We start from the raw sequence: 13,642 nt of genomic DNA on the forward strand, positions 1-13,642 counted from the left end.
TTTTATTTTAGAAAAAAACCACTTCATTATCTAATTTTTCGATGAAATGCATGTGCCAAGATCTGTATGTATATACATTCAAGTGTATGCAGGAACTTGAAGAAGAAGAAAAACGTGATTTTGTTGTATTGTATTCATCACTCTTTACACTGTAGATTGTTCAAATTTATACAAAACACCACTGATCAATGGTTGCCATGTGTCCTTTGCTATCGTAACAAACCTAACAAAATCCAACTTTAGAAAATTCTATGTGTAACCCTATGTAGCTAATGAACTGAGTACTCCTTCAATTGACATGGGTCAATCATTCTTTAATCTTTGGGCTTGTTGACATGGGCTTTATTATTTGGTTGCTTAACTTCCTCCCTCAAGCTCAACAGTGGGTTGATACCAACTTTGAGCTTGGACCTTAATCTGAGAAACGAAACAACTGATAATGGTTTTGTAAGGATGTCTGCCACTTGGTCAAAGGCTGGAACATGACGAACACACAGAGATTTGGACAACACTTTTTCGCGAACGAAATGTATATCAAGTTCAATATGTTTGGTGCGAGCATGAAGGACTGGGTTGGCGCTTAACGCAATGGTGCTGAGATTATCACACCAGAGGACAGGAGTAGCAGGCGATAAAACGTGAAGTTCAGACAGCAATGACTGAATCCAAAGAAGTTCAGAAGTGGCATTAGCAAGGCTGCGATATTCCGCCTCAGTGCTTGACCGAGAAACCACTGCCTGCTTTTTTGAACTCCAGGAGATAGGAGTGCTTCCAAGAAACCAACAAAATCCAGAAGTTGATCTCCGATCATCAATATCACTTCCCCAATCAGCGTCACAGTACCCAACGAGATTCAGACTGAACGAAGGTTTGATATGAATACCTAAGTCAAGAGTGCCTATGAGATATCTCAGAATGCGTTTGACAGCTCTCCAATGGGTGTATAAAGGCCTTTGCATAAATTGACATACTTTGTTGACACTAAAGGCAATGTCCGATCTTGTGATGGTGAGATATTGCAAAGCTCCAACTGTGCTTCGATATAAGGTTACATCCTCAAAAGGATCACCTTCATTGACAGACAACTTCATACTCGAAACCATGTGAGTGGGTAAAGATTTGGCTTTGTCCATTTTGGTTCTGGCAAGAAGATCTCGTGCATACTTTGTTTGGTTGAGAAATATAGAGCAATCGACAGTAGCATTCTTGAGAACTTCAATTCCTAGAAAGAAGGACAAGTCCCCAAAATCTTTGAGAGAGAATTGATTATGTAACTGTGTGATCAAGCTCTGAATTTGAGAATCGCAACTCCCTGTAATTAACACATCATCAACATAGACAAGAACATAGGTAACAGAACTTGAGCTAAATTGAACAAAAAGAGAAGCATCAGCCCGAGATTCACAAAACCCCAGTAGTTTAAGAGCATTCTTCAATTTTTCGAACCAAGCGCGAGGAGCCTGTTTGAGGCCATAAATCGCTTTGTTCAGCCTGCAGACGAGCTTTGAATTAGAATTTTAGACTTAAATCCAGGGGGTTGATGCATATATACCACTTCATGAAGTTGTCCATGCAAAAATGCATTATTAACATCAATTTGTCTAACACTCCAGCCCTTAGATATAGCAATTGTAAGTACAACTCTAATTGTTGTGGGCTTGACAACCGGGCTAAACGTCTCATTATAGTCCAATCCCGGAGTTTGTGAATATCCTTTTGCTACAAGACGAGCTTTGTGTCGAGCAATGGTTCCATCGGGATTAGTTTTGAGTTTAAAAACCCATTTGCATCCAATGATAGGTGCATTGGCCGGAGGAACAACTAGGGACCATGTATTATTAAGCTGCAATGCTTGAAACTCACTGTCCATAGCTTGACACCATTCTTTAGAAACCTGAGCCTCCTGAAAATTCAAGGGTTCCCGAGGTAATGAAAAATCTGCCAACATTGCTTTTGGCTTGAAAATCCCAGCCTTGGAGCGAGTAGTCATCGGATGCAGATTCATGGAAGCAGGAACAGTAAATGTGTGATCCTCAGGAGAAGAACAAGGTGAGGTATTACTGGGAATAGAGGTGGGAATGGGAGGGGATTCAGGAGGATTTGATGTTTGTGGTGCAGGAAAAGTAGCAGATTGTGGTAAGTAAAGGGAGACATATTCAGAGGCTGATTCTGGAACCTCGTGACATTTAGACTTGTCACTGTAGGGGAATATATGCTCATTAAATGTAACATTGCGCGAGATATAAACACGACCCTCTTGACTTAGACAAACATAGCCCTTTATGAGTGCTAGTGTAACCAAGAAATGTACAGGGTGTAGACCTGAACTGAAGTTTATGGTTGTTATAAGGTCTTAGACACGGAAAACAAAGGCACCCAAAGACCCTAAGGGATGCAAAGTCAGGGGTTTGATTATATAGGAGTGTAAGAGGAATATGACCTTGAGTACCTGCAGTGGGAAGTCGATTTATGAGATGTACAGCAGTGAGAAAAGCATCTTCCCAGAATTTGAGAGGCATGGAAGCATGAGCAAGTAAAGAAAGTCCTATTTCAACGATGTGACGATGTTTGCGTTCTACCACACCATTTTGTTGAGAGGTATGTGGGCAAGAGAACCGATGAACCACCCCTTGATCATGGAGAAAATGGGAGAGCGATCGAAACTCTCCGCCAGAATCTGTTTGAAGAACTTTAATATTTTCTTAAACTGAACCTCAACATATTTCTTAAACCGAATGAAACATTGATAAACCTCGGATTTTAATTTGAGAAGATAAATCCAAGTGTATCTGCTGTATGCATCAACAAAACTTATGTAATATTTAAAGCCATTACGAGATGTGGTGTGGGCTGGACCCCAGACATCAGCATATATAAGTTCAAAAGGTTCAGAGTATCGAGTTAAAGAGTAAGTAAATGGTAGTTGATGACTTTTCCCAAGTGCACAAGCAGAGCAAAAACTAATATATTCATTTCGTGGAATTAGAATATTACAAGAGGACAAAATATGCTTAATAGTAGGTAAACTTGGATGACCTAGTCTAAAATGCCATTGATCTAATAGATGAGAAGATCCCTTGGCAGATGTCTGGTGTGGATCCTTGTTGGTAGAGGATAAAGTAGAGTTGAGACACTGTGCTGAAAATACTGGAGGGAGAAGCTTTCCCAGACTGAACTTGTACAAACCATCATGCAAATTCCCTTTGAGAAGAACTTCCCGCGACACTAGATCCTTCACAAGGCAAAAATGTGGGTGAAATTCAAAGAACACTTGATTATCTTGCGCGAATTTGCTGACACTAAGGAGATTTCGGGTGATTTGTGGTACACGAAGGAGATTGGATAATAGGAATGAACGAGGGGAAGAGGATGAAAGAAACTTAGAGTGTCCAAGATGAGAGATACACAAACCTGTTCCATTTCCCATTTGAACCTTACCACTTCCTGAATATTCTGAGCCAAGGGAGAGATTGCCAAGTTCATTGGTAACATGGTGAGAAGCCCCTGAGTCCGGAAACCACCCATCTTCAGTGGGATGTTCAGAGGCTGTACCTGTGATGGTAAAAGCTGCTGCTGGAAACTGTGAGGTAGAGCCATTATCTCTTTGCTGATATGGTGGACTAGGAGCTACTCTTCTTGGAACATAATCTTTATCGAAACGATAATAGCATATTTCTGCTACATGACCAGTTGTCCCACAGATTTGGCACACTGGTTTCCCATGATTGGGTTGCCAATATCTTCTTCCACCTCTTATATTCCTGCCACGTGCTCTCCCTCGTTGATATGCGCCTCGAAAGAACTGGGACTGAGAGTTCTCTGTCTTCCTTTGAGGTGCGAGCGTCGAGACATTAACAGCAGGAGCTGTGTTGTTGCCGTAGAGATTATAAGCCTCAATGCGCCCTTCATGTGCAAGTAACAATGCACTGACATCAGACAGATTAAGATTATCAGATCTAGAGGTGATGTGTATTACCACTGAGTCATACTCTATGCCCACTCCTCCAAGAACATAGAGAATTTGATCTTCTTCCTTAACCAGATGACCACAGGCAGCAAGTATATCCATGTAATTTTTCATTTTGCTAAGATAGTCTTTCAATGCTCATACCTCCCTTCTTGAGTGTTTGTAGTTGGAGTTTATAATGCATTACTTTTGCTTTGGATCTTGAAGCAAAGAGACGTGTGACTCGCATCCATAGCTGAGAAGAGGTTTCACATCCAATCATTTGTCCCTGAACACCTTCTGCCATGGAAGCTAGCAGAAAGGAGAAAAGAAGTTGGTCTTGGCGACACCATGTAATAATAGAGGATTGATTGTTTCTTCTCCTATGGCTGAAGCCGTAAGACGTGAAGGAACCAGAGGATCCTCAAGGAGAAATATTTCAAGTCCCAAGCCCCGGATGCTAGCAAGAACTTGCAGATTCCATAGTAAATAATTATCATCATTTAGCTTGACGGAGGTTATTTGATTAGCTGGATTTATGAGGAGAAGGTTAGGATTGGTGGGAACACCATTAATGGCCGTCGAGGACTCTGAATTGGCTTCCGCCATTTACGGCTCTGATACCAACTTGAAAGAAGAAGAAAAACGTGATTTTGTTGTATTGTATTCCTCACTCTTTACACTGTAGATTGTTCAAATTTATACAAAACACCACTGATCAATGGTTGCCATGTGTCCTTTGCTATCGTAACAAACCTAACAGAATCCAACTCTAGAAAATTCTATGCGTAACCCTATGTAGCTAATGAACTGAGTACTCCTTCAATTGACATGGGCCAATCATTCTTTAATCTTTGGGCTTGTTGACATGGGCTTTATTATTTGGTTGCTTAACTCATGAGAGAAATGAAGGGAGAAGAGGTTCTTGAGGGGATGCAGCATGAAAGAGAAAAACACCCCAACTATTCCTTTCGAGGAGCGTGGATGGCCAAACAGAGACAATAATCACTTTTCACATATTCATAACTCGCAGGTCGTGAAGCTGCAGTATCTTTACTTGCAAGCATCTCCACAAATAAGCAGTTTGCTTCACGATATCCCTGCAAAAGAAAATTAATACGTAACAAAAACAAATTTAGACGCCAGTAGTGAAGAGCCAAGGCTTGAAATTGGAAACTCATTTGAGAATTTCTCATTTGTTTTTTTTTCAGTGAACGTTCCAAAAGCGAACAACGACCAGTGCCTGCGTGTCTAAGAGCAAAATACGGCCAAGCGAATCAGTTATTGCAGCCAGAGTACCTCTACTAAAATATAGACCAAGAATATTAATACCACAAATATAAATAAACAATGTGAAACAAATCAAAAGCGATGTGAACAAAATTTAAAATAATAATTACTTCAAAAATAATATAGAAAACCCAATTTTACTTTGATTGATTTTTCTTTACAATAACTTATTGTAAACACATTCTATGTAATTTTAAATTTATTTCTTTATTTAATTTTTTTTATTCATTTATATGATTTTATTTTCTTAAAAACCAAAAACAAAAGTTTTATCGCCAAGAGAAAGTCAAATACACAGATGATAAAGTCAATATACATTTACATGATTTTACGGATTTATCTATTTAATCATATGAATTAATTTGATTTATATTTAAATTAAAAATTATAATATTTTTTTTATAAATTAAATCAGAATATTCACCTGTCATCCATCAAGACCGTCTTGGACTAATCCAGGCTCATTCCTTTTACGGAGTTAGCAGCTAACAAACGCAGAAGATATTTTCCACAAGAAGAAAGCACTGTACAATGGCAGGAATCTCTCAAGACTGGGAACCGGTTGTTATCCGCAAGAAGGCACCCACCGCCGCCGCGCGTAAGGATGAGAAAGCTGTGAACGCCGCCCGACGTGCCGGCGCTGATATCGAAACCATAAGAAAAGGTTTGGATGAAAGGCACTGATTAAATTATTTATACGTGCGTGAGCTAGGTTTTTATTGTTATTATTATTATCTTTCTTTAATCTTTTGTAGTTTCTCTAATCTTTTAGGTGAATTATTTTGTATGTGTTTTCTTCGTTGGCGATACACCTCAATCCTTGTTTTGGGAGAATCACTCTTTAACAACCGAGTTTTGGAAACTCCTTTTTTTAATGCGGTTATTACTATGATCTTCAATTTACATCTGCTCAGTATTTTTATGTTTCCTTTTCTTTATTGGGGAAGTCTTGTTAGTTTTCCGATCATTTTGACGAGTAACGATTGGTAATTTTGTAAGTTGGTTATGTAATTCTTGCATCCTTTCTATTTCTTAGTAGTAGTGGCTTCAGAAATATTTGAACTGGTTACTGGAAGAGATAAAATTAGGCCCATGAGATGCGATTCGGTAGGAGGTTAAGAGTAAACTGAGGTCCTGGGAATAGTGATTTCTCGCGAATTAGATGCTGGTAGCAAAAGCTTTGTAATTTCTCAAGTGGTATTTATGTTGTACCTTGTGTTTAAAATTTAATTAGTGTAACCTTCGCTGCAGTACACAACCATATATAATGTTTACTCTTAATATTTGCTGAATAAAAATGTTTATCTTTTGGGCAGTTTTTATAGCATGCCATTTTCTTAACAGTTTTTGAGGTTTTCGTGGGATGCAGTTTTGTTCCAGCAGCATAAAGTGAAATGTTTGAACCCTCATTTATTTTGATTGGGTCTAAAATCACGTTTTTCTTTTGTTTCTCTGTCACTGGTGCGCATAGTTATTTGTAAACTATCATCACAAATTGGATTCAACAGATGAAGCTACTTTTAATGCTAACAATTATATGCTTGTCTGCAGCAAATGCGGGGACAAACAAGGCTGCATCGAGCAGCACATCTTTGAACACCAGGAAGCTTGATGACGAAACAGAAAATCTGGCTCGTGAGTTGGATATTTCCTCTTTTGTTACATTATGTTGACTAGTTTTATTAGAATACATGAGATATCTACATCGGAAGTTTCATTCTCCCTCAGATATTTATTGAAGTATCATGTTGTTTACTTTTCTTGATTGTTACTCCAGAGATACCATTTGTGTGCTTATCCCTCTCTTGTCAAAATTAAGAGAAAGGACCGAGACAGTCGAACTTATTGGGCCTTTTTTAGTCTAGGAATAGGAATTCAAGAGAAAAGTAAACTTAAACCTTGAATTGATTTTATGAACATATGTGCCCTCACATTTCTACCCATGTTTTACACAATCGGAATCGCAATTATATGTTTTCTTATCATGTCTCTATTACTATTCTCATGTGTGTTCAATGATTTATCATCTACCACATTTGAACTCTATAAAAGGATAAATTGTTGATCCCCGCTTAGACATGTTTAGATTACACAACACTTTTTGGCAGAAAGTTGACTGTATGTGAAGATGTTTTTACAATCTTGACAGTTGACACATGTTTCTTATCAAAAGATTTGTATACAATATGGGTGACTGGCCTGTGGAGGTGTTTGTCACTCCACCCAAGTGGGTGAAACATTTTATTTCTGTGTAGAAATTGGCAAATATGAGATCATATAAGTCTGACCTCACTTCTCCGTCTTTTCCAGTGAATCACGGCTATCCATGTTACAGAAAGCACAGAACATTGTTGAAATATGTGTTAATGTCTCTTTTGTTCGATACCGCTCCAATGAGGTTGTGGATAGAATGGCCCTATTATTTGAAGGATTTTGCCATAACAGTACCTGGATTTGCTGTCCCAAATATGTGTTCGGGCACACGAGAGAATTATGGGATGGGATTTTGAGCACTCAGTGTGCATTGAATTCCCAAAAATGATTTGCTCCTTCATCTCTTGGATAGGTCTTTCCATGTTGTTTATTTAGCAATTATTGGATACTTGAGTTTTGTTTCATAATTGGAAATTCGCTTCTCTGAGTTAGTGTGTGAATTTTAGGCTTTTAGCATGTGCAAGAGACCTAAGTTTGTTTGTTTCTCCTTAGCATTTCAGTACGCGTAAATATGATTATTCATCCCTTGGTAACTGCAAATTGTTCCACTTTATATTGCCACACGTCTGCGATATAGCTTGAGTTCGTTGTTAGCATACTTCCATTTTATAACAGATGACAAGGTTCCCTCCGAGTTGAAAAAGGCCATCATGCAAGCTCGAATGGATAAGAAACTGACACAGTCACAACTTGCTCAGGTTTGTTATTTCAACCCTTATTTCCAGTTTCTGCAATTTGTGTTAGCAAAGATTCACTTTCGTACCTAGATGGTCCTGATACGAAATGACATTCGAATTGCAGCTTATTAATGAGAAGCCCCAAATCATCCAGGAATATGAATCTGGAAAAGCAATTCCTAACCAGCAGATCATTTCTAAACTGGAGAAATCTCTTGGTGTGAAATTGCGTGGAAAAAAATAAAATAAGCAACGAGGAAAGTCGATCTTTTGAATTCATAGCGTTTGAGTTCTGAAAGTGGTTGTGTAAATGAACCTGTTTTTTCTCTTGTTTTCACCTTTGGCCACTGGTTTTGCTCATATGTCAGAATTCTGGAGAATGGATTTGGCTTTCCTTTTCATACATGATAGTATTTTGTTGCTTAAATACATGAACCCTCCAATTCTGATGCTTTCCTCTCGTTTGAAGATCCATTAATGCTCGCTACTCCTCATCAATTCCACTTGTCCTAACCATGGAATCATCGGAGATGGTCTGGTTCCAATTTAATTGATCTTTATTGAAAATTACTTTTTAAAAATGTAATGGTACCACGTTCAAGGGTTCATCCGATCCTTGCGTTCATCAAGTTTGATTTTTTGTAGGAAATAAAATTGTGCAAGTTGTTTTGTCTCGTGACATTTGAACCGTATTGTTCGCTTTCATATGTTACATGGAAAAATTGGCTGACCTGTCGTGGTGTTTCTCACGTTTGATTTAATCATCGTGCGACCTTCTAGATCTTAGCTTCTATCTGGTCAGGGTACCCAATTATTCATTTTACTCTATTTTGAACCAAACAATTCAAGGATCTCCAAATCTGTGAATAACTCGTATCAACATTGAACGTGTACGTCAAGAGCATCTCATATGTCAAGTTTTGCTGCCCTTTCAAAATCTACAACTTGCTCATATGTGATTCATAGAACTTACACTTCATGAAAAATTACAATATAATTGTATCGGCAAAATTTACATCACAGGCTTTTTTTGAAGCCCCGAGAGTAAATTCTACTATTGTCAACTCAAAGCGGTCCACTGATTCAAAATCAAATATTGTAACAATCAATCCACATAACAAGATTAATGTACACGGTATACTTTCATCAATCAAGCAAGGGCACGAGAGGAACAATCTTCAACTCATTAGCAGTTTTAGCCTCGAAAATCTTGTATTACTCGCACGCCAGTTTTGTCCCAAAACTGGTCAAACAAATAGCAAAGGCCTGGAAAGCTGATAGGGGCTGCCTATAATCCATTGAGAAGGTGTCATCACCAACTTTCCCAAACTGAAGCAGCACGGTCTCCTCATCACCCTTTCCTCCAGGCTGACTTTGATCCATAGTAGCAACGAGTTGAAAATTCTTGACCGATGCGACAGTTACTCTGCCATGGAAATTCAAGCACCAGCATTCCAAATGTTCATGCCACCGCGGGGCTTTGTTTTTCAAAACTGTGAGCTCTGGGGTATAGGGCTCTGGCTTCTTTGCTGTAACGTCTTGATTATTATCAGTTGATTTCTCCAAAAACAGGCATTTAAGGGAGCACGTCATCCTCCTAGGACCTCTTGATTTCAAGAGATTGAACTTGTATGACACATGCCCCACTTCAAAGTTACCAGCTGGGACTTGGGGACTTATCTGCTTGCTTGCAAAACGGCGGCCAGCTCTGCTACTTGATGGCTTTGCTCCGCTATGCGGTGGTTGGCTGTCATAGATGGTTAAATTTGTACCAAGGAAATCTGACCTGTGACACAAATATTTTGGTTCTTCAAATATATGAGATGTCACAGATAAGTTGAAAAATGTTGAAAAAAAAGGGAATAGTTTAAAAGTCCTTTAAGAGTGAGACTTGACACGGATAGAAATCGTTAAAGTGATATTAGGTACAATCACTACTGGTTCCACAATCACCAAATTTGTTGTCAACCAACCTCACCAACAGCCATTCTAGCATGGTTTTGCCACATATGACATACAATTGCAGAGTCACTATTGCCCTTGGCCACAAAATGCCTCCTATTTCTGAGCAATCTTTCACAATAGATGCAATTACCAAGTCGACCTTCTCCTAGCTTCTTTATAAAGCCACGCCATCAATTTTTTGGAAAATTTCAAATATAATTCAACTAGCTAAGTTGTCTGTGTCCCAATAATACTCAGTCCAAAACCCGCATCATCCCTGGTTTTATCAGCTAACTCCCCTTAAGCCTCAAAGTTATTGTTATGGTTAGGACGGATTGATATAATGTCAAGGAATTTCTTATTGAATTAGGGAGAGCCAGTTTGGGTGAAAACGAAGTTGTTGTTGTGTGCTGCAACTGTGCCAGGGGAAGGAGGAACAGTGGCTTTTTTGTACGTATGGACAAGATGACAAAGGAAAAGCAGAGGTGACATCTTCACAATAACAATTGATCCATGTATTTTCATTTTAAGACGCATTCTGACACAGGGACCACAAAGATTTCGTTCTCAAAACCAGTTTCATTGAAAATTCCTCCCCGAAAGGTATCAAACGGATCCATGCCTCCCCTTTGTTAATTTCTATCAAATTTACATTATTACCACCACAAAATATTTACGCAAATATGATGCCACCAAGAATTAATCAGCAATGGCATTGGTATGGGTGCCATTTTTGTTGAATATATTTATGTCCTTGCCAGTTTTTAACACAGTTTTTCAGAAATTTTCAAGCTATATGAAATTAAATATTCGCCAGCCTGATGCTAACCCCCTTCAATCTCCAAGAATGGCCCAATAAGACTCGTTCTCAAGTATAAAATGTCATTGCACAGATTAAAGCTCCCATTCCCTAGAAAGATGCGGCTTGCAGTACAAAGAGCCATAACATAAAGCCTCTTCTTCGTCCTATTCCATTGTCCTCACTTCTCTTTTAATCATATAAATTTATGTATCTAAGCCTACCCCGTATTAATTTAGAGCTATGTGCAGTGTGCACCACAGCTAAGATAAGCAACTAATGAATATGAGTTCATGTCAGTTGGATCACCCAATAATAATATTGATGCATCTGTTTAAATGTAACTACATAAACATGTAGTTGAAAATCATGTAGTTGGATCACCAATAATAATATTGATGCTAGCTTTTTTATCAAAAAGAAGTTGTGGATTTTGTTCCCTTTAATTGCAGAAACAATCGACCTACACCCTAGTTACATCGTAGAAAAAGTGAGACGCTTCAGAACTGTCAGTTAGGGATTCTAACCTTAATTTTCCAACATAAGCTTTACTACCTTGAGATAGATCGTCAGCATCCATAGATATAATGTACTCAGTGTGGGCACCATTTCTATGGCGTTGTGCTGCTAAGAGAAACTTGCCTTTGTCCAGTAAATGCTGCAACAATACAAGCCTTAAAACATCAGCTTTTAAAAAATTGCAAAGCAGCAAAAAATCAACAACAATAAATAGATTAAAAAAAGAGGCATGAATCTCTAGTCTAGAGACCTTTGACTTGAACAGTCAATTTACAGCTATCAAGAGTTTTATTCATTTAGTGCAATAAGCATTGAAACAACCTTCTATATAGATATCTAAAAGCTAGTGATATTCAGAATTCAATTCTATTCACTTAGGGCATGTTTCTGCACCTTGATAAAGGTTGGATTGCGCCTTACTCAATCCAATTGTCGTTCTCCTTTAATTTGATACCAGCATTGGAAACTTGCTAAGCCAGGGCCAACCATCAAGATTCAGTGATACCGATAAGAATGATTGATAAATAAATTCCAAAGAACCCACCAAATAAATGGACATAGTGAGTATTTAGATATTCTGCAATCTATATGCCATGACAAAATTTTGAAAAATCACAAACATAGTAATCTTATCTTACAAATTCACTTCAACATTTATTGATTATGGGAACTTGAATGGTGATGGATTTCGTTGTACTACGTCAAAGAACTTGAATGATTGACCAATAAATCAGAGATAGGTACAGAGGATAAGTATATCTATCAATCTAAGCGGAGTTGACTTCACAATTTTTAAAAATGATGGCCCTATTTGATTAATCAAGAATAATTCGAAAAAATCACGAAGATACCCTTATCTTGAAAGTCAAGTCGAAAGCTATGTTCACTCAGAATTCATAGTTAAACTGCTGGTTAATAAACAATTAATTGACAGCTCAAATCACTATGCAGGTTATCTTCAAAAAAGCAATCCTACTTACATGGTGAGAGGGCCAGATAAAGGTAAAATGTTGCATTCTTCTTGTCACGTTTTATGAAACACTGAAGCGGAGAATCTCGCGGCCCTGGCTGCAGTAATGCAAAAATTTACTAAGAACACCCAAAACAAAATTCGAGAAATTTTCAGCACAAAAAGCAATGGAAATTTTGTCCATCGGATTTGAATGACGCAACGACACCACTAACGACGTGATCAACATATGTAATCCGATTTTAAATTATAACACAAACTCTTTTACGAGAAATCAGCCAATCCTGATGATAGATGTCGATTTCCCAGTAATTTACCATGTCGAATGTTCATAAATCCATGAATGCTCAGATCACACACACAAACTATAACAGTATATGCAAAAAACCAAATCGATATCGTAGAAAAAGAATTGAAAAAACTACCCTTTTTAGGGAGGAAGGGAAGGTAATTTTTCCGGGGTGATGTACAGAGGTCTTTTCCACCACTTCTTTCGTTGCTTCTCTCCACCGCTTGCAAACGCATCCGAATGCGACGACGTTTTGGCGCTGCGGCCATTTGTCTTCACTCGCTTCCACCCTCTGTATTATTTCCCCCAGAAGCTCCGGAAACATACTCGCCCAAGTACCCGAGTCCGGACAACCCAATTCACGACAAGCCCCACCGTCCCGCTGATGCTGCTCGTTTCCATCATCACCACCGATCCCTTCCTCTTTTCTGCCCTCTTCCCGGCGGATACCGTTATCCAAATCGCAGATAGATTCGATTTCCGATGACTTTGATGCTTTGCAAGATTTGGATAGTGTGAAGGACCGATGGATGATGCTTCGTGGGAGGAAAGATCGTCTAGATGACATCTCGGTCAGAGATGAGTGAAGAGAGAGAATCGAGGGATCGCTAAGGCCTTCTCCAATCCATATCCTCTATTTTTCATACTCTATCCTTCCAAAATAGAGATCCATGATCTATTTTCAAACACCTTCTCCAACCCATATCCTCTAAATATTACCAAATACTCTATTTCTTTAATTTATTTCATTTTCAACTCATATCTTCTAAATATTACCAAATAATTTTTTTTAATTTATTTCATTTTCGAACACATACACACATATAATTAATTAATTTCATAATATATTATTTAACTAAACTTAATTAATTCGCTAAACACGGCACAACTACGTGTAATTCGCTTATTAATTTTCAAAAGGACTATATGACAATTTTTAAAATATCTATTTTGTAATTATTTTTCACCCCTTTTCAATCCTCTATATGAACAG

General features: G+C 38.2%; 2 protein-coding genes and 1 long non-coding RNA gene across 3 annotated transcripts; 2 read left to right on the forward strand and 1 right to left on the reverse strand.

Moving 5' to 3' along the window:
• Positions 1 to 5,665: 5,665 nt before the first annotated feature.
• LOC142518852 (multiprotein-bridging factor 1b-like) lies at positions 5,666 to 8,554 on the forward strand. The gene is made up of 4 exons (XM_075621681.1): positions 5,666 to 5,900; positions 6,788 to 6,871; positions 8,066 to 8,148; positions 8,252 to 8,554. The coding sequence occupies exons 1-4, from the start codon at positions 5,768 to 5,770 to the stop codon at positions 8,369 to 8,371; spliced, it is 420 nt and encodes a 139-aa protein (XP_075477796.1). The 5' UTR covers positions 5,666 to 5,767; the 3' UTR covers positions 8,372 to 8,554.
• A 462-nt stretch (positions 8,555 to 9,016) lies between these two features.
• Positions 9,017 to 13,253, reverse strand: LOC142518853 (tubby-like F-box protein 7). The gene is given in 5 exon segments (XM_075621682.1): positions 9,017 to 9,913; positions 11,398 to 11,519; positions 11,521 to 11,528; positions 12,370 to 12,457; positions 12,785 to 13,253. Coding segments are annotated over 5 exon segments (1,221 nt in total). The 5' UTR covers positions 13,217 to 13,253; the 3' UTR covers positions 9,017 to 9,342.
• Positions 9,920 to 10,651, forward strand: LOC142518854 (uncharacterized). Its single transcript, XR_012813661.1, has 2 exons — positions 9,920 to 10,052; positions 10,154 to 10,651. It is a non-coding gene; the product is annotated as an uncharacterized LOC142518854 (long non-coding RNA).
• Positions 13,254 to 13,642: the final 389 nt, after the last annotated feature.

The sequence above is a fragment of the Primulina tabacum genome, chromosome 11 (genome assembly GCF_025594145.1).
Source record: "Primulina tabacum isolate GXHZ01 chromosome 11, ASM2559414v2, whole genome shotgun sequence".
Classification (NCBI taxonomy): Eukaryota; Viridiplantae; Streptophyta; class Magnoliopsida; order Lamiales; family Gesneriaceae; genus Primulina; species Primulina tabacum.